Raw genomic sequence first — 23413 nt, 5'->3', positions numbered from 1 at the left:
ACTGACTCCACTCCCCTTGCCTCTTGATTGCCTCATCCTTTTGTCTATCTTTTTTGACTTTAGGCCTGCCAGCTTGTTTCACCAGTTCTGGAGGTTCCATGGTTTGAGATGGATCTAGTTTCCAGAATTTCTCACCAGGTATAGGTTGTAACTTATGCTTATAAGTAAGTAGAAAGGATTCTTTGCTATATCACTAGTGCATCTCCTTCAAAGGGTCTTCCTATAAATACAAGCATGATCTTATTGCATGAGGACATGGGATTCCTGAAAGATCTCATACTCTACATGTGCATCTTTTCCCCTGTAAATTGACAATGAATTTGTCAACCCCTTCTACTATTTCAAATCCATTATCACCATTGAAATCAACCTCAATGGAATGAGCTATCTTCAGATAGTCATTATAAAGCTTCATGCTTTGAGGATTGTAGTTTGTCTTCCATGTTCTCACCTCATCTTCATGATTTCTCAACTGATTCATTACTTTGAGTCTTATATCTTCCAACATTTTGATGATGGGCTTGTATAGCTTCTAATATCCAAGAATTGAAAGATTCTGTAAAATTATTATTCACACCTTGATTTTTACAGACAGTGTCAAAGTATACCCTATACCAACTCTGGGGTGGGTACTTTAACAGGTCTGTAACAGATGTTTCCTTCAATTGTCCTAACTTGCTCAACTGATCCTTGAAGTCTTCTTCATAAGTGGCCCAAGCACTCCACCAAAGTAACTTCTTCATTTCAAGACCTCTATACTCTTTACACCAGTTTGACTCTACATGTCTCACACAGAACCTATGCTTTGCTTCAGGATGTACTGTCTTTATTGCCTCCATTAATCCATGTACAAAAAACAGTAAAGAAACAATAAAGAAAAGTTAGTAAAAAACAGTAAAGAATTGTGACAAAAAACAGTAAAGAAACAATTATACCTTCTGCATATCCGACATAAATGTGACTCCATTGCCCATATTCAAGTCCAATGAATTGTGAAAAAGCTCCAGAAACCAAGTCCAACTTCTTTTTGTTTCCCTATCAACTACAGCCCAAGTAAGTGGATAAAAGTGATTCATGTTATCTTGCCCAACAACAACTAGTAGCTGTCCTTTAGCCTTCCCCTTTAAAAATGTACCATCAAGCCCAATAAATGGTCTCAAGCCCTCTTTGTACCCCATCTTCAATGCATGAAAACAAATGTATATCCTAAAGAATTTTCTTTTGCCTTGCAAGAATGATTCTTTAGATAAATTAATAACTGCATCACTTCCAAGATTACTGTCCCTCAAAGCATTGGCATATGCTTCAAGCTTGTTATAATCATCAGCAGAACTCCATTCCAACTTCTTCAATATCATTCTCTTTGCCTTTTTAACCTTAGATTTACTAGCATTAAGTAGAAATGAATTCTTCAGGTCTGCCCTCATTTCTTTCACCTTATACTTAAGGTTGTCTTGCAACTTCTTCTTGAAGTAGTAAGCTATAGTGCTATATTCAACCCTACCGTTATCAAAAGCAGGATTACAGTCATGTCTTGGATTTAGTGTCTTCACTCTACACCCCTCATTGCCCTTTTTAATGGAAATAAGATATTTAAATGGGCAGCCCAATACACACTTATACCTCACTCTAATTTTGTCACTTTTCACCAACTCTAATTTCTTTTGATTAACCAATGAATAAAAGTTCATGAACTTTCTAGCTTCAGGAATGTCCTTGAAAGACATGCCTTTATAAATCTATTTGTATTCATTAAGGTTTTCACTAGGATGCTTTTTCCTTTGAGCCTCAAATTGTTCTAACTCTTCAGAATCATAGGCCAGGCCATCAGAACCTGTCTGATCTTCATCTTCATCTTCACTACTACTATCATCAGTACCAACTAATACTTGAGATATATAAGCCTCAATATGGTTGATAATGTTTGGGACACAAACACTTTCTTCACACTCATCTACAACATAGACATTTAATACCTTAAATTCATCACAGACAAGGCATAAAAGTTATCTAATCCCTATATCTCCTTCAACTTCATAATACTTACCAGATGGGCCAACAATTATTAATTGTTATACCCCTATATACCCTAACAGAAGAATGTATTCATCTACTATATCTTTAAAGGACAATAGGTCAGAATCTTTATCTTTCCAGATGCGGACCAACTTCTTTGAATAGATTAGGTGTGGCTCTTTAATCTAGTCACCCCCATAATTGAAAACTAGGTCAACAAGAACCATCTACAAACATAAATAAGACAATATAAAAAACTTTATGACCATAAAGTAAAAAATGTACGAAAAGAGGGAATAAAAATAATATTAGCATGTTTATACTTCAAATCAATTAAATATAACAAAAGGTACGTAAATAATACTCAAAAGAATTATTAATAAATTTAGACATTAAAGAATTTTGAACAGTATAACATAAGTTTAGAAAAATAAAAATATTTTTAGAATAAGAAAATACTTATCTATGTTATATTAAAAGAAATATAGTGACAAGATATTAGGACAATTGATAAGTTAATAAACTTTATGCACACTGCATTACAAAAAAAAAATAGCAACTAAATTTTATGAAAATAATATGATATATCATATTATAATTTCATAAGACTAATACTCTTTTAAAATATCTGTGCATCGCGCGGGTGCTACACTAGTATCTTTAAAGGACAATAAGTCAGAATCTTTATCTTTCCAGATGTGGACCAACTTCTTTGAATAGATTAAGTGTGACTCTTTAATCCAGTCACCCTATAACAGAACCATCTAGAAACATAAATAAGACAATGTAAAAAACTTTATGACCATAAAGTAATACTTTATACAAAATGGACCCCACTTAATAAAGAAATTAGAAATCAAACAATAAAGAATGGGGAAAACAGTAAAGAAAGCAGAACATTAGGAAAAAAAACAGTAAAGAATGCATAGCTACCACTTTCCAATGTACTTAATCACATGCATAAGGTATATTTGGACCCCATTCGATCATACACGAGCAAAAAGACACAACTCAAAGCAATAATAGACCATTAGAAATGAGAAATTAAAGGACCACCTCAAAAGATGCACACGCACGACAAAATAAAGTTAAATCGACAAACTGTAGAGTAGGAAGCATGTATAATAACAGAAATATGCACATATTTCCGGAAAAAAAAACCTAGCTCGAAACATTAGGTAGAAATCACACATTCTTCAATAAAATTAGCAGAAACACCACTTTACTTAGCTGAATCATAAAAAAATTTAAGAAATAACTCACCTTTTGAATCTTAGATCCGTAATTTTATCACTGATGGAAACCCTAGATGGAACCCATCCCGTTCGTCTTTTTTTGTCTCAGTTTTTGATCTTTTGTTTATGTGTTATTTACGGTGATTTTAGTGTATTTACTTTGTTGGTCGGGTTTATGAGTCGGGCGGGCGGAGTAGTGGAATTGGGGCGGGTTGGTTTTATTTAGTGTAGGTGATTCTTGGTCTTCTCAAAGTGTGTCACGTGTCCTAGCCGTTAAAATAAGGACATATATAAAACTTTGTTGGACGGTAAGGGCTTTAAGGGACGTAACGAGGGACGATATTGAACAATATGTCATAATAGAGGGGTATGTCCGGCCCTTTTCCGTATATTAAAATTATGAGTTCAAATCTACGAATTTGTTACAATGTTAATAGATTTTTACACATAAATTTTGCATCTAAAATTATGAATTTTGTTGAACCAAATGATCGAAAGCTAAATTCGGTTCTAGTTATAAACAAACATGCTACCAGGCAGATGCATCACCTAGGTATCGAGTTCATCCGACCTCCTAATATTTTTTATGCGAACCATAATTATATATGTAAAAGTTCTTTAGAAATTTTAATAAATAATAGATCCAAACCTATAATTTTAAAATGACAATGCCTTGTGTTACAATTTTAAAGTTAAACACATTAAGTGGCGTTTTACATACGAAATTTCAAAAAAAGTGAAAAAAAAAATTCAAGTAAAAATTAGAGTTGTGTTTGGACATGAATATAATTTTGGGTTGTTTGAATTTTATAAGTGATCCGAGTAAAAGTTTTGAAAAATATCTTTTAGGAGTTTCTCAAATTTTCGAAAAATTTTAAAATTCATTTTCTAGTGAAAACTAAAAAATTTATGGCTAAACACTAATTTCGAAAAAAATTCTTATGTTCAAACGGGCTCTTCAAGTAAAGCTTCCATCACTTCACTCTTCAGGTGAAACAGTGCCCCTTGGATTCTCCAAAAATAACAAGATTACCACTAGTCCACTACCTGTGCACTTAGCGTAAGCAACAAAGTATCAAATTGCCCTTAAATCTGTCCTAAATCTCAATATTGTCAGCACCACCTCTGTGAAAATGAAGAACCAAACGCCCATCTATCCCTTCCATGTAATTATACTCTTATCGATGCCTTTTTATGTCTTTTCACTCCGAATTGGACCCCACTCCACTGACTCGTGCAACCGTCCGCCGGCGGACCAACGAACATTACAAACCGACCAAATGACGGTACTAATCAACGGCTACTCCGAGCACCGTATTCCACTTCTCACTTCAATCGCCGCCACTTACGCCGCCACATCCTCCGTCGCCGCCGTCATCATCCTCTGGAGCAATCCCTTAACTCCTTCACAAACCCTAACATCACTCTCCCAAAACCTCTCGTCCATATCCGCCGCCGCCCCAATCACCATCCTCCGTCAGCCCTCCTCCAGTCTCAACCTCCGATTCCACCCTCAAAAAACCATCACCACGCGCGCCGTACTCATCTGCGATGACGACATCGAACCCGACGCGGAATCAATAAACTTCGCTTTCCAAATCTGGAGATCCGACCCGGATCGACTAATCGGGTTCTTCGTCAGATCCCACAACTACGACCTTACCCAAAAATCATGGATCTACACAATGGAAAGTAGCAAATACTCCATCGTGTTAACAAAATTCATGATTTTAAAAGCACGATACCTCCACAAATACACATGCAGTAAAGAATACGAAAAGTTGAGGGCAAAAGTAGAAGAAAAGAATAATTGCGAGGATATTTTAATGAATTTTGTGGTAGCGGAGGAGGTAAAAAAGGGGCCGATTTTAGTGAGAGCGAAGAAAGTGAGGGATTGGGGAGATGCAAGAAATGAAGGTGGAGAAATGGAGGAAAGAGATGTGGGGTTGAGTAGTAGGAAAAGGGAGCATAGAAAGAGAAGAGGAGAATGTATTGGTGAATTCCATAGGCTATTGGGGAAGATGCCGTTGAGGTATGGATATGGGAAGGTTGTTGATTCTGTTGGAGAACAAGGGCTATGTGAGAAAGGTGGCAAGTTAGTATATTGTGATAGGCAATTTTTTTAATACTTTAGAAATTAAAGCTGATTCCAAGTTTCAATTTCCATATATGTTTTCGTTATTGCTTTTTCTATAATTAAAAGTCACGTTTGTACGCACAACTAGGACCGAAAACCAAAAAAATTGTTAAATGATTACGAAATTTGAACCAAACCAATATAAATACGGAAATATATTTCCTCCATTTCAATTTATAAGAATCTATTTCTTTTTTAATCTCTGTCAAAAAGAATAACCTTATTTCCATATTTGAAAATAATTACCTTTATGCAATGATTTATAGTCACAACAACAACCCAGTGTAATCCCACAAGTGGGGTCTGGGGAGGGTAATATGTACGCAGACCTTACCTCTACCCTGAGGGGCAGAGAGGCTGTTTCCAGGAGACCCTCGGCTCAAAGAGGCAACAAGAGACACTATATTAGTACTATCAATAGACTCATAATAAAACAACATAAAGTACCATAAAATCTATAACATAACATAAATACCATAAAAAACAAAGTAACAACAATATAATAGATATAGGAAATACGAGAAAGATGTAAGGTATTAATACACAGAAGATAAAGCCCATCATCAGTAGTTGATCAATAGCATCCTAAGACTAATTCCTAACTGGCTAGTCTCACTCTAGTGCGCTGCAATGATTTATAGTCACACAAAATATATATGCCTCATTTTATACTACAAATTCAAAAATTTCTTTTTTACAAAAAAAATTGTGCACAATCAAATAGGTTTACATAAATTAAAATTAATTACTTTGTAACATGTCACATTAAATATATAGTGCTGCTTTGTATTGGATTTTCCAAGAACAAAGTGTACTTTTCTTGGACAGATCGAAATGTACTGATGTATTCTAGTAGTCCAGCTAATTATTGATTTATGTGTGCGGATGCGGAGTCAAATTTTAAAGTTTATACCACAATAACATATCCACTGCAGTCCCACACGTAGGGTATAGGGAAGGTAGAGCGTACACACACTTTACCCCTGCCTTTAGAAGTCAGAGAAGCTGTTTCCGGTAGACCCTCGGATCGGGAAGGAAAAAGGGGAGGGGCAATACAAGCAAACCAATCTGACAACCGAAGCGAAAGTACAAAACTAACACTAAATAATGCAATCAAAAAACCGAAACAAAGGCAGCATCAAGTAATAACAGAAGGCAACACCAAATTTTAAAGTTTATGAGTTCTTAATTTGCCATCGAATTCATAGCTCGTTATAGTTACTGGGTTTATAATTATATATTTAATTTTAAATATAAATACATGATCAAAGTAAAAGTTATTAGGTTCATCCGAGCTCGTAGGTACTTCACTGGTTTCGCCCTTGTATGCGTGAAGCACAATTCATCTATACCTATGAAAGAACAAAGAAATCTAAAATACCTAAAATAGTGAAGAATAGATTGTAATACAGGGAATGAAAAGTCAGGGAAACAAGAGTACAGAGAATTATATATCACACTACATTTTCCATTGGAAATCCAGATTATGCTAATATTACTAAATATGAATAAAATGTGATGATGATAACCTATAAACTTAAACCATACTGAACCCAAGATAACTTTCCTATCCCCATAAACTAAACCAAGGTTTTTAGATAGTGAAGCTTGTATCTTCTTTAATCTAATAGGAGTAACTTAAAAGTAACTTGTGCGTTTTCTCAGAATTTTTGGGGTACTTGGATTCCCATTTGAAAGAGACCAAGGTGTTCCAAACAGCTCAATTTCTTTATCAGAAACCTGACATATTATAAGGAACGTTTTCTTTGAGATTGAGGCGTAGTTATTGTTGTTGTTGGCGGTAGTGTTGTTGTTGTTATCCCGGGATGGTTATCATTATTTCTTCAACCAAATGACCCCAAACAGTACTTGCGGACTGAAAGTTCAGTTTAAGCTAGAAACACATCATAGTAAAGCGTCAAAATCTGGAGAAGGGACTTCATTTGAGGGAAAAGTTAACAAGAAGAGGATCTGGTGTATAAGAAGCTGTTTGTGTAATTGGCAGGAAATGCTGTTTTTCAATCATACGCCTGCTTTAGTTAAGAGTACAAGCAAAAAATATGTTACCCCTTTTGAATACTATCTAGCATCTGCAAATATTACATGAGGTTTACTTAAGTCTATCTACATATAGATTGAGAAGACTTCTGCATTGCAGACTGAATAGCCATACTTTATAACCACAATTACCCCCTTTGGGGGCTGGGGGGAGGGGGAGGGGAGACTTCTTTATTCTTTTAGGGGTCGTTTGGTTGGGAAATAAGTTATTCCATGATTAACTATCCCGGGATTAGTTATCCCACCCTCCCATGGGGATAAAAAAAACACTACAATTCCGGGATAACTAATCCCCAGATTAGTTATACCACGATTTTATCCCAACCAAACGTGGGATAAACTCATCTCAAATTTAATCCCGGGATTAATTATCCCTTATTCCTCGTACCAAAGGAGCCCTTATTGGTATAACTTACTCAACTTCATCAAGGTTTGGACTTGTTCTCTTCTTGTGCATAGAACGATTCATAAGTTGCCACTCTGGTTTTTGATTCTGGTAGCTCCAGTTCTTCACTGAACCCCATCGTCATTTTCAAGAAGTCTCCCTTGTGCAACTGTTTCCACTCCTACAAAGCATTTCCATAAGCCAACTGAAAAAATTAGAGCCTTGCTTCATCTACAGAACTTCAGTTAAGAAAGGAAGCAACTTCGACTTGATAGAAACTACTTCTAGTGGAGGTGCTCTTGCTTATAAATAGCAAGCACCGCCTCCGCTTCAAACCAGGACTCTTAAACAAATAGCCTAAGCTTTGGGCCCCTAAAGATTGTTCGATCACTCAATCTTTCGATTCATTAAACAGCAACAACAACTACGCTGTAAGACGCCGGGGTAGGCTACATGAATCCTCAGTTTCTGTTCACTCAAGTGACATAAAAATAAAAGATCCCTCATTGAAGCTATGACATACTCCACAACAATCAACTATGAAGTTGTTCCATTTGATGGAGAAAACTACGAATATTTCCAAGTTCGATTAAGAACTCTGTTCATATTTTAAACCTGACATCAGGGATATTACAGCATCTCTCTCTATTAAACTACAAAAGATGGAGTTAATTGTTAAATGTGAAGAACAAATATCAATTTAAGTTGGAAAACAACTTTAGCAATCGACTTCCAATGTGTTTGGAGTTTAATGGAGAAACTTCTCAAAGACGTGATATTCAACCTTTAGAGGTCTCAAGATTCTTTAGATTTTATCAATACCCAAAGTAATAAGACCACAAGTTTGCTCAAAATCGTCATCTGAATAGCAACGCTCTAGCATCTTTTCCCTAAGTTTCCTTCATGTTGATTCCTTTTCGGTTTGATTCAATGAACCAAAGCTTCACTAGTCTTACCGTTACTGAGTAGAACAATTGTCGTTCTAGAACTCAGACTATCCTACTGTACACAGATGCAGAGACATGTTAGGTTCCTTGTCTACAGACAGGTTGAGACATATTGATAATGCTTCTAATCTTCGACCAAATTCCACCACCTATCTTGAACTTAAATCAGGCAACCAAAAAACAGATAAACTCTTGCAACATGACACATTTTCTAAATGCACAGTCCAATCAAAATGAAAAGAGAGGAAGATAGGAGTGGAGAACAAATTATATTTCCTCTTCGTATCTTTGTCCAACAAGCAATTAAGAGAGCCGCAGATATATAAGATCTCACGTTTACCTCAAAGTCCCATTCCCCGTATAAATTTGGATCCCTCTTGTCAACCCAAACATATGTTTCAGCCTGCAATGTCTTGGAACTATCCTGCAAAGTGAAGACATACTGTACAAACCGAATACAATTGCAAATTTGAAAATAAACTGAATTGTCTCACTAAATTTATGCCAAAACCATACAAACTAGAGCGGTCCTTAACAAATCAATGTGGACTAATTTTATTAGAAAGATCATAAGTTTCAACTCCCCTTTTAGTAGCACTCCTGAAACTAAATTCTGACCGTGAGGAAGGTGAAGGATATAAAAGTTCTAAATTAAGTAGCAAAGCATTATATAGGTTACACCTGTATAAATGCAAGTACTCTAGCGAGAGCAGAATTCACTACAGTGCTTCACAAACACTGCGCTAAGGAAACTTAATAAAGTGATATCCTCTTTGTAATTTATCTTTTGCCTCAATAAGTCCGAGGCAGTAACCATCTCCCTCTAATAGTTCAGTAGATCCAATAAACAGGAACATTTGAACTCTCAGAATGATCCGATTCATGCTCAATATCATGCTTGAGCCATGAGAAGAATATTCGTAATGCAACAATTTTTAAAAACTTTACTGTATCAATACCATCAGTGAAACATCAACAGTCGTCCTTTCATACTCAACGTCCTCGAATATGTCCAGGATATTTAATTCAGGAACAGTGACATCCAAAAGAACCTGCAGTTTTATTAGAAAAAGCATATTTAGAAGATTTGAGGGATAGATCCAAAATTTTCATAAGATTTCAATGACAAAGAACTACATTAGTAGTTTGTTATCACTTCTAGTATTAATTATAAAAAATATTTGATGTGCCTCCACCTCCATTCACCATTGAAATCATCAGTTAGAGAATAAGCTATCTTATGACTGACTAGGAGCACGAGCTTAGTGGTTAAACAGGTAATGCTTATCGCAGATTACGATAAGTTATGGAACGTATCTGCTTTCAAACTCAATAATAATCAGCTTGCTAACCTTAATAAAAAAAAGAGTTACCAGAAAGTCATGCCTGACAGCTCAAGAGTGGTACAACGAAAAAGTCCTAGGAGAAGTATAGTAAAGTGAAGGAAATAACTAAAATTATTAAATAGAGAAAATAATAGTAAAATAGAATGATAACTGAAACAGTTTAGAATTAATATTTGCAGCTATGATACTTGTAGTGGAAATAATTTTGGTGATTCAGTAATCATGTCTAAAACAGCTCGTAAGTATGACACGATACAGAGCACAGGCATTGTAACTGCTTTAAAATAACAAAGTCGGACAGTTCAACAGACCTTCCTGTCAATGCTGTATAATAATACACCAAAAAGAGAAAAAGGAAACTCTACAAACAAAAGAAATATTGAAAGGTTCAACAAACCTTCCCAGTTACTTTCTTGTTTTCTACCGCTAGAATGGCAGGATAAACACGCCCTTTGATGCTAAACCTGTGGCTGCACCAAAATAACAGAATCAGTGGTTACTGGTTACCGCTAACAAGATACCAAAAGAGTTTATCCCCCCGTCACTTAGAGAAACAATAAACAGAACAAGTAAACACAAATTGGCATTGGATACAAGCAAAACAGCAAAAGAAACCCCATTGCCGAGCATTTGTTAGAATCCTACTAGTGGAATTTGAGGATAATCAACAGGTAAATACAACTTGAGAATGCATACAACCAAAACCAAACAAATCTCATAACCAAGCATCTCTTTAGTTTCCTGCTTAGTCGTGTTGCTACACATTAGATCTGGTATTTGCAGGATTTTTTTTCAATAAGGAGTTTCGTAATAGAAAACATAGAGAGCTCTTAATTTGTCTTAAAGATATTATAGATCATGAAATTAGCTATTGATGATTGCATCAGGGTAGACTGCCTACATCATACCCCCTTGGGTGCGGCCTTTCCCAGGGCCTGTGTGAAGGCATAATGTTTCGTGCATTGGGTTGCCCTTTCTTTAGAATTACACATATCCAAATGGAGCGGGAATGGATATTAGAATACATACAACGACCTCAACTAGTTTGAATTTAAGGTGTAGTCATCGAATACTATGCTTGTGGGATTGCGTATAAGTGTTCGTAACACGCAGCGGAAGACAATAACAATCCTAAGCAGAACTGTTCGTGTATAAAATTTATTTACATGTCAAAGGTCGGATCTAAGACGTACCTGTGAGAGAGTCTCGTTTCAAAAAATTTCGATAATGCGAAGACTCTATGCGTATCCACACCGAGACTGACCCTTGCTATTAACTCTTTGAATAATGAAACACGCGAACAAATTGATTGAAAAACTTGTGCTGAAATTTTTCTCAAAAATCTCAACTCCAATTAGAAGAATAAGAAACACTTTTGCAAATTCTCTCTATCACCCTTTATATAGCATCACCTACAAACCCTTTTCCTATTTGGTTGAGGTAATGATTTACTTAGGGTAAAAAGCTTTAATTCCACAAATTAACTTTTATGGAATTTTTCTATGGATATTTGTTACTGCCGATCTTAATGGACTTACCATGAAGTCCAATACCAAATTGGATTATAAAATCCTTATTAGTACTTTATTATAGAATACAAATCCCATTCTCAATGGGTTTTTGTAGCCGACTCATCCAATTATGGACATTCAGTTAACCAATTTCAAATTGGAATTGACAAGTCTTTACTCTTATATAAAATATAAATATTAATCATATATATCACATATATATATTTCAACCAAGAGATATAATTTAATTTCTATTCCAAATAGAAAACTTCAATTCGTTCACAATATTAATTGTACCCTCTGTGCTAGCAAAAAATATAACAATATTTCATTTGGACTAATAACTTTATTTATTTGACTAATTAAATTCTTTAATTCAATTATCAAATAATAAGTTAATTAATCCTTTAGCAACGATCAGAACACTTGTTAGTGTGTGACCTCATAGGTTCAATACTAAACCGGTAGTAAATTGATCATATCAATATACTAATCAAGGGTGGCATCTAGCAACACTCTTTAACGACCAGATAGAATGAAGTATACAATTTACTCTCAAAAACCAGTAGAAGAATAATGTAGTAATTCCTTCTGTCCTTATAGCTCTGGGTCACCCTAGGATATGGTTCAACTGTCAAATCCAAATAGGTGACCAACTATGTGTTCATGTCAAATATAATCGACCATTGAATGACCTAAGAAACTCATTTCTTCTTTCATTCAATTGCCCAGGCCAAGGTCTTAGTTTGGTCGTTTATAATTCATGACAACATGGAGCTTAAACTCATTACCAAGAGTTGACAGATTTCATCTTAATCAATCACTAATTCTACAAGTATTTAATCATACCCAATATCCTTTGAACTATCGCCCTAGGGCCATAGGTGTCTAGTATCAAAGCACAATAAATAATTTGTCAATTACTATGATGATCTCGGGTCAAAGGAAATTTTTACATCACATTCTTCAAGAGAATATCCCATTGACAGTTTATGGTAATTCTAACCATTAGGAATTATCCAATGAGTCGGTTCCATGATTATATCTCTATGTGCATCATCTATCTATGTGATTTAGTTAATGAGATCAACTGATCTTTATCCAATAAAGACGATCACATAAATATTGATCTAACCGGTTTACTAATGTCCAAATTAATAATCCTATGATCAAGAACAAATTTAGATTAAATTATAAGAAACTTCACTCTCATTATCATGATCTCCATCACAATGTCAAGTCTCAAAATTTAATAAAGGACCTTATCAAGTTAATTAAACAATTAATAATAACTATGATAAAAGAATATCAGATGCCATATATTTTTATATCAAATAACATTAACAAAAAAAATATGTTCAAATCATCAAATATGAGATTGGATCTAGGGCATTTCTACTATGTTCACTTTTTATTTCTTAAAATAATTGTGTCAATCCGCAATACCCATAAAAATATTCAAGCTTCATCTTCTTACGGCAATTGGAACCACAAATCAAAAAGGTAAAAGTGTAAAACACAGATCGATGGCTAATGAGTAATAATAACAGCATTTTATCTATTCATTGCAGAGAGAAATTAAAATAGAAAAAGAAAAGAGGACTGACTAGTTGTGGAGAATAGCGGGATTAGAGGGAGGGACGCGTTTGAGGAGTGCATGAACGACGTCGTCAGCTAATAGGCTGCCATACACGAACACATTGAACACCGACTGAGGATTAGCAGTAGACGCCATTTGCAGTTCCCGAAATGGAGGAGAGAATTTTTAACGTATTTAACTGTCAATCATTGGGGTGGAAAAAAAAACTGTCATTATCCGATGAATAATTTATGAGTAAGTAATTGAAGCATATGTCTAGGGTTTCATACAAAACGGAAAAATCCAACATAACCAAAACAAATCAAATCAATAAAAAACAGATAATATTTTCATTTTGAGTTTGAATTTTAAAAACTAATAAAATTTGATTTGGTTTTAATTTAAGTAAAAATTAATTGAAAAAAACAAACCAAACCGATTATAAATATCTATTTAAAACTTATATATATATATATAGAAAGAGAGAGTATCTATTGCGTTTACATTCTAGTTTGATTGGTAGTTTTTTATTTTGCTAAGTCTAAGAAACTATTTCATATTGAATCCTTAAATTTATCACTATATAATTCAACTATCATCAAGATATCTTAGTAAATGACATATTTTCTTAAAGATCAATTCATTTGATAGTGTTATATTATAATATAGTTGCCGAAATATGTGCTTGGTCGTGTATATTTTATATTTAAGAAAAAAGAAAATAAAAATAAAAGTCGTATAAACCAAAAGAGCGTCAAACCCGATAAAAATCAAACCAATAAAAAGTCGACTTAATTAATTTGGTTTTGTTCAAATATTTGAAAAAACGACTTAACTGGTTTGATTTCTTGTTAGGGAAAAATTAACCCAAACCGAACTATGAACTCCTTACTTATCTGTTTGCTATTCTGAATTACTAAGTTCTATATTAATAATTTATACATATACAATAAATTTTATTAAAGAAATATGAGATTTAGACCAAAGTGGCCAAATCCGTAACCAACACACTAGTTCTACCCCTGCTTTCAATATAATAATACAGTCAAACCTCTATATAACAATATCGTTTGTTCCGAAAATATTTGATTTTTATAGTGAATGACTGTTATACACCAATAACAACATGACGTTTGAATATATTTTAGCGGTTATAGACAAAACTTATCCAAAAATTAATTTTTCTTCTTCTTTAATATTATATATAAAGGTAAAAAGATATTTAATTCAAATCTCAAAAGATATGAATATTTCACGAATTAAATGGTAAAGTAATCTAATACGTTATTAAAAAAATTCATAACTAAACGTACAAACATTTAAACTCTAGGGTACACAATAAAATCTTTCAAGATTGATGGAAGAACTCCGTAATTGTAGCTTGTTTCGTAGATTCCAGTCTCGTAGTATAATGCTTGAATCGGCGAAGATTTGCATCCAAACTTTCAGCAAAAGAATATCCAATTGATTAAGATATTTAGAATTATTATTAGTAACAATCTTAAAAAATCTACATGGCTGTTACAGAGGAGTAAATTTACAAATAGTGTATTGTCATAAAGATGTTTGTTGCTGTTATGGGTAGAAAGCTGTAATAGGGAAGTAAAATATAACATAAAAAAACTAGGCTTTTATAGTGAATGGTTGTTATATAGGAATGTTGTTATAGAGGTCTTACTATAGTTGATTAATCTAATAAATTCATAAATTGATTAATCATATTATTTCTTTTGAGTGCTCTTTTTAATAATAGTTGCATTCTCTTAGAATTTTCCAGATGTCGTCATCCAAATAATAAAGATGTCAAAATCGTGTAACAAGAAAAGTTATTTAATTTGCTTAATATGAAAATATCTAAATTGACACATCTAGCATTCGGATTTAAATCATGTTTATGTGACAACGACGCAGGTGATATGACCAAAGTGCGGGTCAATTATTTGATCTTTTAGCATTTTTTTCATGTGGTCCGAAATAATCAATTTTTTTTTGGTAACTTTTTATTATCACCAGTAATAAGCAGTACAAAAGAGCCATAACTAGCTAACTCAGCTAACTATTATGTTTACAGTAATCTCCTTCTCATCCTAGTTTTCTATTTTAGAATCTATATCTATGAACTATTTCAGCTATTCTAGAATGAGCTTGCACACAATATATGCTATCTCCTTTGCTATTCTCTCCCATCCCACACTTGTCTTCTCAAAAATTCTTCAGTTTCTCTCTATCCATATATAGTGCACTATTTATGTATATAACATCTTGAATAGTTGAGCTTCCTTTGATTTGTCTTTAGCTCTTTTGATCACTTCCTGCACATGTTGCTCCCAATTCCTTGCTACTGTACTTTGATTATGTGTCCAGCTCATAATCTTGTTGCCTTCGTATACTCACAATTTACAAATAGATAATCTCTAGTGTTTTCCGCTTTCTGACATAAACTGCACTTGGTTTCAATCTTCATGCCCCATTTGCTCAATCGATCTGCTGTTAGTAATTTGTTCTGCATTTATAACCAGAGGGTAAATCTTGCTTTTGGTCTTCCATCATTCCAAACATCAAACATTTTCATGGTACTCTAGGTTGGTCCCCCAGCAAGTGAAGATATATTTGCTTAATGACGCTCTTGTTTCTACAGATAGTTATACTTTCTGGTGCTAGAATGTTCTTTGTCTCTATATTTTTCCTCACCATCCAGCTTGCTTGTTTTGGCACTGCTAAGTACTCCAACTTCTACCCCTTTATGTAATATGCATATATCCACCTTATCTATATCCTATCTTCTTTTCTTGCCAGATCCCAGTATAACTTTATAATAGCAGCCTTGTTCCAGACTCTTAAGTTTATTAAATTCCAACATCCACTACTTGTAGGGAAGCAAACTCTCTCCCAATTGATCAGTGCTCTCTTTGTTATGATATTATTGCATGTTCATAGGTAGCTCCTACAAAAACCTTCCACTGAGTTCATCACCTTTGCTGGTAGAATAAATAATTAAGCCCAGTAGGATTGCACACCAAACAATACGCTACTTATCAGTTGACTTCTCCCTACATATGACAGTTTTTTTGCTGTCCATAATGTGATTATTGCCACAATCTTCTCAATGAGAGGCTGCCACTACATTATTGTCACCTTCTTAGTTGATAGAGGGACTCCCAAATACTTAAATGGTAGCTCTCCTTTTGTGAATCCCAATTGCCTTAGCATCAATTCCTGATCATGTTGTGTTTCCCCTCCAAAATAAATGGAGCTCTTCCCTAGATTTGCTTGCAAACCTGAAGCCTTTGAGAATTGATTGAAGTTGTTAAGTACTTCAGTTACTAAAGAAATATCACCTTTGGAAAATATCAATAGATCATCTGCAAAACATAGATGAGTTATTTTCAGCTTTGCACATCTAGGATGATAATGGTATTGTTTCTTCCCTGGCATCTCCTTTAGGATTCGACTCAGATATTCCATTGCAATTGCAAATAGAAATGGAGATACAAGGTCTCCTTGTCAAAGTCCCTTTTCAGCATGGAAGGGATCTGTTGGCTCTCCATTCACCATAATAGTGTAACTCACAGTTTTGGCACATTCCATCACCCAAACTATAAACTGTTTAGGGAATCCCAGCAGATTCATACTTTATTCCAAGTAACTCCATTCAACTGAGTCATAGGCCTTTTGCAGGTCAATTTTTATCATACATCTTGGTGTCACATGCTTCCTCGTATAGCCATTGATTAATTCATGAGCCATTATAATGTTGTCACCAATTTTCCTTCCTGGAATAAACCCGGCATGTGCTTCACAAATGATACCATCAATTACCTTTTGTAATCTTGCTGCTAAGATCTTGGAGATTAGTTTATATAGCACTGTGCAACATGTTATAGGCATGTATTCTTTGATTATTGTTGGATTAGCAGTCTTGGGGATCAAAGTAATGGCTGTACAATTAATGGCCCTATACAATCTTCCTGTTGAAAAGAACTCCCTCACTGCCTTAGTCACCTATTTACCAACAATGTGCCATATATTTTTGTAAAACACAGCATTGTACCCATCAATTCATGGGGCCTTGTCATCCCCTATGCCTTTAGCCTCATATACTTCTTGCTTTGTGACTTCTGCACATAATAATTGTCTTTGTTCTTGACTCAGTGTTGGTCCCTTCTTTATTACCATTCTATTTATTGCTGGAAGGCTTCTTGCAGTTGTTCCCATTAGGATCTTATAGAACCTAATGGCCTCTTCTTTAATCTCTCTTGGCTGATTAATCTTCCATCCCTCCAAAGTTGTCAGTTCTTTTATTTGTTTCTTGTGATTCCTTTTCTTCATTATAGCTGAAAAGTGCTTTGTATTTGCATCTCCCAGTTGTATCCATTTGGCTCTTACTTTCTGCTTCATAATGCTTTCTTTAACCATTGACCATTTCTCTAGTTTCTGTAATGCACTCCTTTCTAGCTCCTGCATGATCTCATTATAATTCTGTTGCAGCTGGCTCTGGATTGTCATAAGCTCATTTCTTGCATCTTCTATCTTCTGTGTTACATTTCTGAATTCACTATTGTTCAGCAGTTATAATCTGGGCCTGAGTGCTTTCAATTTCTTCTGTACTCCCCTTATGAGCCAAGGGTCTTTTATTTGCTTCCAAGTGTCTTCAATTATATGTTCAAAATCTTTATGTTCAGTCCATACATTGAAAAATCTAAATGGACTTTTGATGCTCAGCTAATCATCTTCACTGCTAGTAACATTGAAGGACTGGATTCCTATGTACTCTATCCATTGAGCACATTATTGCATTAAAATCCCTTATCGCTAGCCAAGGTTTTGTAATGCTTTGAGCTAGTATTTTCAAATCTTCCCATAGCTCCTTTCTTTGCTCAATAGTGTTGAATCCATAGATGATAGTGATCATACAATCAATCTGTGTGGCAAGCCCTCTTACTTCACAATGCATTATTTGGTCACCTTCTACTAGCTTAGTGACCTGATATTTGATAGTGTCCCATAATACCCATATTCGACCATTACTAGCAGCTGAATAATTATGTAATCTATCCCATCCTGGACCTATATTTTTACTAATAATTTCAAACTTATTCTCCTTAACCCTTGTTTCTACGATAGCAGTTATTCCTATTTTTTTGGTTTTCAAAATTTTCTTTACTTCCTTCTGCTTATACCTCTTATTCAAACCCCTTATGTTCCATACAAGCCAAGTCATGGTGATCTCTTTATTTTACCTCCTATATCAGGAGGTTCAGTATGAGCCCATTTCACCTCTCTACTTAGAATTTGAAACCCATTCATCACTGGTACTGAACCAAGCACTGGAAAATTGATATCATTCAACTCTGGACTTGTTCATTTTGCTCTTGTTTATAACATTTGTTGTTTTATCTTTTTGTTGCACTTACATAGTGTTCTTCACCTCCCCTGAGCTTTGCCCTGCATCTGTGACAGTATTTGTTTCCACTTGATGGCGAGTGACTTGGTTTTGTTCTGGCATATCTTCCACATCTATCTGTTGCTTTGCCTTTTCCTTTAGTGATCCACTGCTGTAATATCTTCTTTGATACTTTTTTTCGTTCAGTGGTACCCTATACTGCGCTCCTGTCTCCTCCCTTCTTGCTGACACTTATGTCCAATAACTTGGCATTTGTCACAAAACTTTGGTTTCCAATCATAAATGATTGGTTGTAAGAAGGCTCTCCCATTTGGATCCTCTACAGTTATTTCTTCCAGTAAAGGTTTGGTCACATCAACTTCGATGAGCATCCTTGCATGAGAGACTTTTAACTATTTTGCAATACATTCACCAGCATACATAGGAGATCCAATTGAACTGGCAATCCTACTTAGTGAATTAACCCCCCAGCAATTCAATGAAAGTTTAGGAAATCTGATCCATAGGAAATTCCTCCTCAAAATCAAAATTTGTTGTCCATTGCTTAAGGATAATAGGTCTATTATTGATTGTATATGGCCCAGAATATAAAATCTCAGGCATGTCTTCCTTCATTTTGAACTTGATGATGTAGTATCCATCCTCATGCATATTATGGGATAGCATTCCAATTCATCTCTATATATCTCTTCATGATATTATACCCCGGCAAATCCCCAATTACATAAGCTATTAGATCCCCTCTCCACTTCTCAGTTTCTCTGTCAACCTCTTCCCTATCCAATTGTACAATTATCTGACCATTAACAACTTGTGGTGGGATATAGGTTAGTGCCATACCATTTTTTGTCGCCCTATTCTTAGCAAATAGATTTACCCATGCTGGATTATCCTCCATCTTTGGTTGCTCCGCCCTCGCCTCTACTGAAACTACTATTTCATTGGTTTGAGCTTTTAGAGTGACACTAATTCCTTTTGTTGCTTCCGGTTCTAGATTTGTTCCTTTCACCGCTGCTTCTAGACTCGTTTGGATCTCCTGCAAGCCTCCATTTGAAGTCTCTACGAGATGACAAAAGGCCATCTCGTATTTTAGAACCCAATCCAGGGTTCCGAGGCCTTCAAAACCTTATTTTCCTTCTCCTCGATTTGTGTGCGCAGTTCGGGCGCATTTTCGGAAAGCCTATATGTGAAAATTGAGAAAATGCTAAATTTTGCCTTTAAAATTGAATTAAGTTGACTTCGATCAATATTTTGGATAAATGGACCCGAACCCGTGATTTGACAGTCCCGGAGGGTCCATAGAAAAATATGGGACTTGGGCATATGCCCGAAATTGAATTCCCAGATCCCTAGCCCGAGAAATAAATTTTTGAAGGAAATTATTTAACTGAAAAATATAGGGAGTTTGGAAATTGATAATGCTTGAATGTGATGGTATCGAGCCCATATTTTGGTTTCGGAGCCCGGTACAGGTCTAAAATAATGTTTAGGTCTAATTTGTGAAATAAGTTAGGAAACAGACTTGATTTGATATTAGTTGGACCCTCGGTTGTGAAAATAGTTACTTTAGGTGTTCTTGAGATTTTTTTTTATTTTGAGGCTAAATTCATAGTTATTGATGTTATTTTGATGATTTGATCGCACGAGCAAGTCCGTATGATATTTTTGGGTTTGCATGCATGTTTGGTTTGGAGCCCCGAGGGCTCGGGTGAGTTTGGATAGGCCGTAAAGTGTTTTGAACTTAGGGAAAATTGCAGGTGAGTTGCAGGTCTGCAGGCTTCGCAGTTGCGAATAACCATCGCATTTGCGATGACTGGGCAGGGAAAAGACCTTCGCATTTGCGAAGCTCTATGTCACAAAAGCGACTCCAGCAGTAATCGCAATTGCGAACGATTGGTCGCATTTGCGAAGTAATCAGGCCAGGCCAACCTTCGCAATTGCGAAGCCTTGGCCGCATTTGCGAGTTCACATTTGCGAACCTGGCATCACAAATGCGATAACTGCGCTTGGGTAAATTGGAACTTAGACGGGATTTTCTTCATTTTTCAAACTCTTTCAAACCCTAAGCTCTCTTGGGCGATTTTTCAAAGAAAGGTTCTTCCCCCAAATCATAGGTAAACAACTTTTATCTTATTTCTTTCAATCTGCTTCATCTTTTTACAAGATTTCACCACAAAATCTAGGGATTTTCATGGAAATTTGGGTGTTTTGGGGTTTTGGGGAAAAATAGTGGGAAAGCTATAATTAAAGCATTGGGTGTGAGTTCTTTAGCACTTATTGATATTATTAAACTAATTATGACTAGATACAAGTGAATTGGAGGTAAATTCTAGAGGGAAAACGATAGTTGAGGCTTGATTTGTGGCCGTGGAATCGAGGTAAGTGTTTGGTCTAACCTTAGCTTGAGGGAATGTGTGTTGTGCCTTATTTGCTATGTGTTAGTGTAGTGTACGACGTATAGGTGTGGTGACGAGTACCTATAAGTTGGTGTCAAGTATGCCCGTGAATCTTAAATTGTGATTTTTGTGATTCTTAATAAGTATTAGAAATGCCTAAATTGTTGAATATCCATGTTTAGTAAGACTTATGATTATCTTCTTGGTATTTGTTTATTGTTGAGCATTGGCTCCAGTTGAGGTTCATTTGTGAAGTTAATTGTTGGTACAGGTTTGGTTAAAGCTGATTCCCTTGCCGGGACGTATTTAATTCTTATTGTTGATTCCCTTGCCGGGATGTATTTATTCTTATTGTTGATTCCCTTGTAGAGATATTGTTGTTGCCATTGATTGGGTGAGGAAAGAGTGATAAAACACGAAGGATGATGTCGTGCACATTTACATTGAAATTGAAGCATATGGTGAGGAAGAGAGATAAAACACGAAAGGTGATACCGTAAAAATTCATATGGTGAGGAAGAGAGATAAAGCACGAAGGGTGATGTCGTGCACATTTTCATTATTGATTGCATGGTGAGAATTGAGAGTAAAAGCACGAAGGGTGATGTTGTACATTTATTTTCCAGTTTGTTATGATCTCTTGTTACTACCGGTTCAAGTGCCTTAATTGTTTCATTCCGTCATTTCTGTGTTTCCTTATGTTAGTATCCCCCACATCATGTTACCCTCCCCGTTACTTTCTGAATTGCTTCTACAATTGTTACTCTGTTAGATTTTGCTTAACTGCAGGTTATGTTGTTTGTTGTGTCCTAGCCTCGTCACTACTTCGCCGAGGTTAGGCTCAACACTTACTCAGTATATGGGTTCGGTTGTACTGATACTACACTCTGCACTCTTTTGTGCACATCCCGATACTGGAGCATGCGGACCATAGCTAAGGGTTGTTGCCTTTAGTCTATCGAAGACCCGAGGTAGTCCTGCAGGCGTTCGCAGGCCTTGGCATCCCCTTCCTATTTTGTTTCTTTCTGTTATTTTCTATTTCAGAGACAGACATGTATTTTCTTTGTTCAGACCCTATTTGTAGTTTTCATAGATAGTCTGTGAGATTGTGACTCCAGTTCTGGGTGGATTATTATTATGGATTCGTATTGGTATTAGATAAACTATTAAATTCTATTCTTCTGCACTTCTAATTCCGATGTATACTTGTATTAACTTGGTAAATTATTAAATATAAAGGTAAAAAGGTGGAATAATCAATAATGTTGGCTTGCCTAGCGGGTTCAATGTTAGGCGCTATCACGGTCCCGACGGTGGGAAATTCGGGTCGTGACAAGTTGGTATCAGAGCTCTAGGTTGCTTAGGTCTCACAAATCACGGACAAGCTTAGCAGAGTCTGAGGGATCGGTATGGAGACGTCTGTGCTTATTCCCCAGAGGCTATAGAGTTAGGAACAATTTCACTTATATTCATCTCTGTCGTGCGGTTTGGTTTCTCAATACTAATTGAACTTCTACTCTGTTCTTTTGCAGATGGCGAGAACATGTACCGCTTCAGCAGTCGATCAGCAGTCTAAGCCCCCAACAGTAGCTCCTACGAGGGGCAGAGGACGAGGACGAGGCCGTGCTAGGGACAGAGCTCATCCCAAAGCAGCAGCACCAGCGGCGGAGCCTTAGGTAGAGTTTGATGATGAGATTCCGGCCCAGACAGTTCCAGCGGGCCCAACTCAGGTCCCACAGGGGTTCATCACTACCCCAATACTCCAGGATGCTCTGGCTGTCTAGTGGGCCTTATGGAGAGTGTCACCCAGGCAGGCTTACTTCCTGTAGCACCAGCCGTCTCTCAGGCTGGGGGAGGAGAACAGACTCCCGCTACCCGCACTCCGGAGCAGATGGCTTCCCAGTTTCAGACTCTAGCAGCTCAGCCAGTTGTAGTAGTTCAGCCGAGTGTAGTAGCTCAGACCGGTGATGGAGCAGCTATGTCTGCTGATAATTTGTAGAGGTTGGACAGGTTCACCAAGCTGTTCACTACTACTTATGGTGGTACATCTTCAGAGGATCCCCATGATTACTTAAACAATTGTCATGAGGTTCTCCTCGGAACATGGGGATAGTGGAGACCAATGGGGTCGACTTTGTTGCTTTTCATCTGTCAGGCTCCGCCAAGAAATGGTGGAGAGATTATTGTTTGTCCAGACCAGCTGGATCACCAGCTCTCACTTAGGACCAGTTCTCGCAGCTATTTCTCGAGAAGTTCCTTTCCGTCACTCAGAGAGAGGAGTACCGCAGACGGTTCGAGCGTCTTCAGTAGGGTTCTATGACTGTCACCCAGTACGAGATGAAGTTTATTGATTTGGCTCGCCATGCTCTACTGATACTCCCCACCGAGAGAGATGGGGT

The 23413-nt window shown here is 36.1% G+C and overlaps 4 protein-coding genes across 5 annotated transcripts; 1 reads left to right on the top strand and 3 right to left on the bottom strand.

Annotated features, from left to right (window-relative positions):
• Nucleotides 1-274: 274 nt before the first annotated feature.
• Nucleotides 275-1727, bottom strand: LOC107814016 (uncharacterized). Its single transcript, XM_075252758.1, has 3 exons — nt 936-1727; nt 594-833; nt 275-532 (listed from the first exon to the last, which is right to left on the bottom strand). The coding sequence occupies exons 1-3, from the start codon at nt 1725-1727 to the stop codon at nt 275-277; spliced, it is 1290 nt and encodes a 429-aa protein (XP_075108859.1).
• Nucleotides 1728-3635: 1908 nt separating this feature from the next.
• LOC107814017 (glycosyltransferase family protein 64 C3-like) lies at nt 3636-5561 on the top strand. The gene has a single exon (XM_016639340.2). It carries the CDS (start codon nt 4385-4387, stop codon nt 5375-5377), a length of 993 nt encoding a protein of 330 aa, XP_016494826.1. The 5' UTR covers nt 3636-4384; the 3' UTR covers nt 5378-5561.
• A 993-nt stretch (nt 5562-6554) lies between these two features.
• Nucleotides 6555-13470, bottom strand: LOC107814018 (AIG2-like protein D). Of its 2 annotated transcripts, XM_016639341.2 has the most exons (6): nt 13243-13470; nt 10522-10594; nt 9738-9830; nt 9119-9202; nt 7863-8012; nt 6555-6740 (listed from the first exon to the last, which is right to left on the bottom strand). In XM_016639341.2, the coding sequence occupies exons 1-5, from the start codon at nt 13368-13370 to the stop codon at nt 7872-7874; spliced, it is 519 nt and encodes a 172-aa protein (XP_016494827.1). In that variant the 5' UTR covers nt 13371-13470; the 3' UTR covers nt 6555-6740; nt 7863-7871. The 2 variants fall into 2 exon arrangements, with proteins under 2 accessions (XP_016494827.1, XP_075109461.1); XM_075253360.1 differs by lacking the exon at nt 6555-6740 and having other exon boundaries at nt 7365-8012.
• Nucleotides 13471-16847: 3377 nt separating this feature from the next.
• LOC142180704 (uncharacterized) lies at nt 16848-18435 on the bottom strand. Its single transcript, XM_075252757.1, has 3 exons — nt 17986-18435; nt 17388-17747; nt 16848-17216 (listed from the first exon to the last, which is right to left on the bottom strand). Exons 1-3 carry the CDS (start codon nt 18433-18435, stop codon nt 16848-16850), a joined length of 1179 nt encoding a protein of 392 aa, XP_075108858.1.
• Nucleotides 18436-23413: the final 4978 nt, after the last annotated feature.

This window comes from Nicotiana tabacum, chromosome 5 (genome assembly GCF_000715075.1).
Source record: "Nicotiana tabacum cultivar K326 chromosome 5, ASM71507v2, whole genome shotgun sequence".
In the NCBI taxonomy this organism is placed as follows: domain Eukaryota; kingdom Viridiplantae; phylum Streptophyta; class Magnoliopsida; order Solanales; family Solanaceae; genus Nicotiana; species Nicotiana tabacum.
The sequence above is the reverse complement of the archived record's forward strand: the minus strand, read 5'-3'. Positions and strand labels throughout refer to the sequence as shown.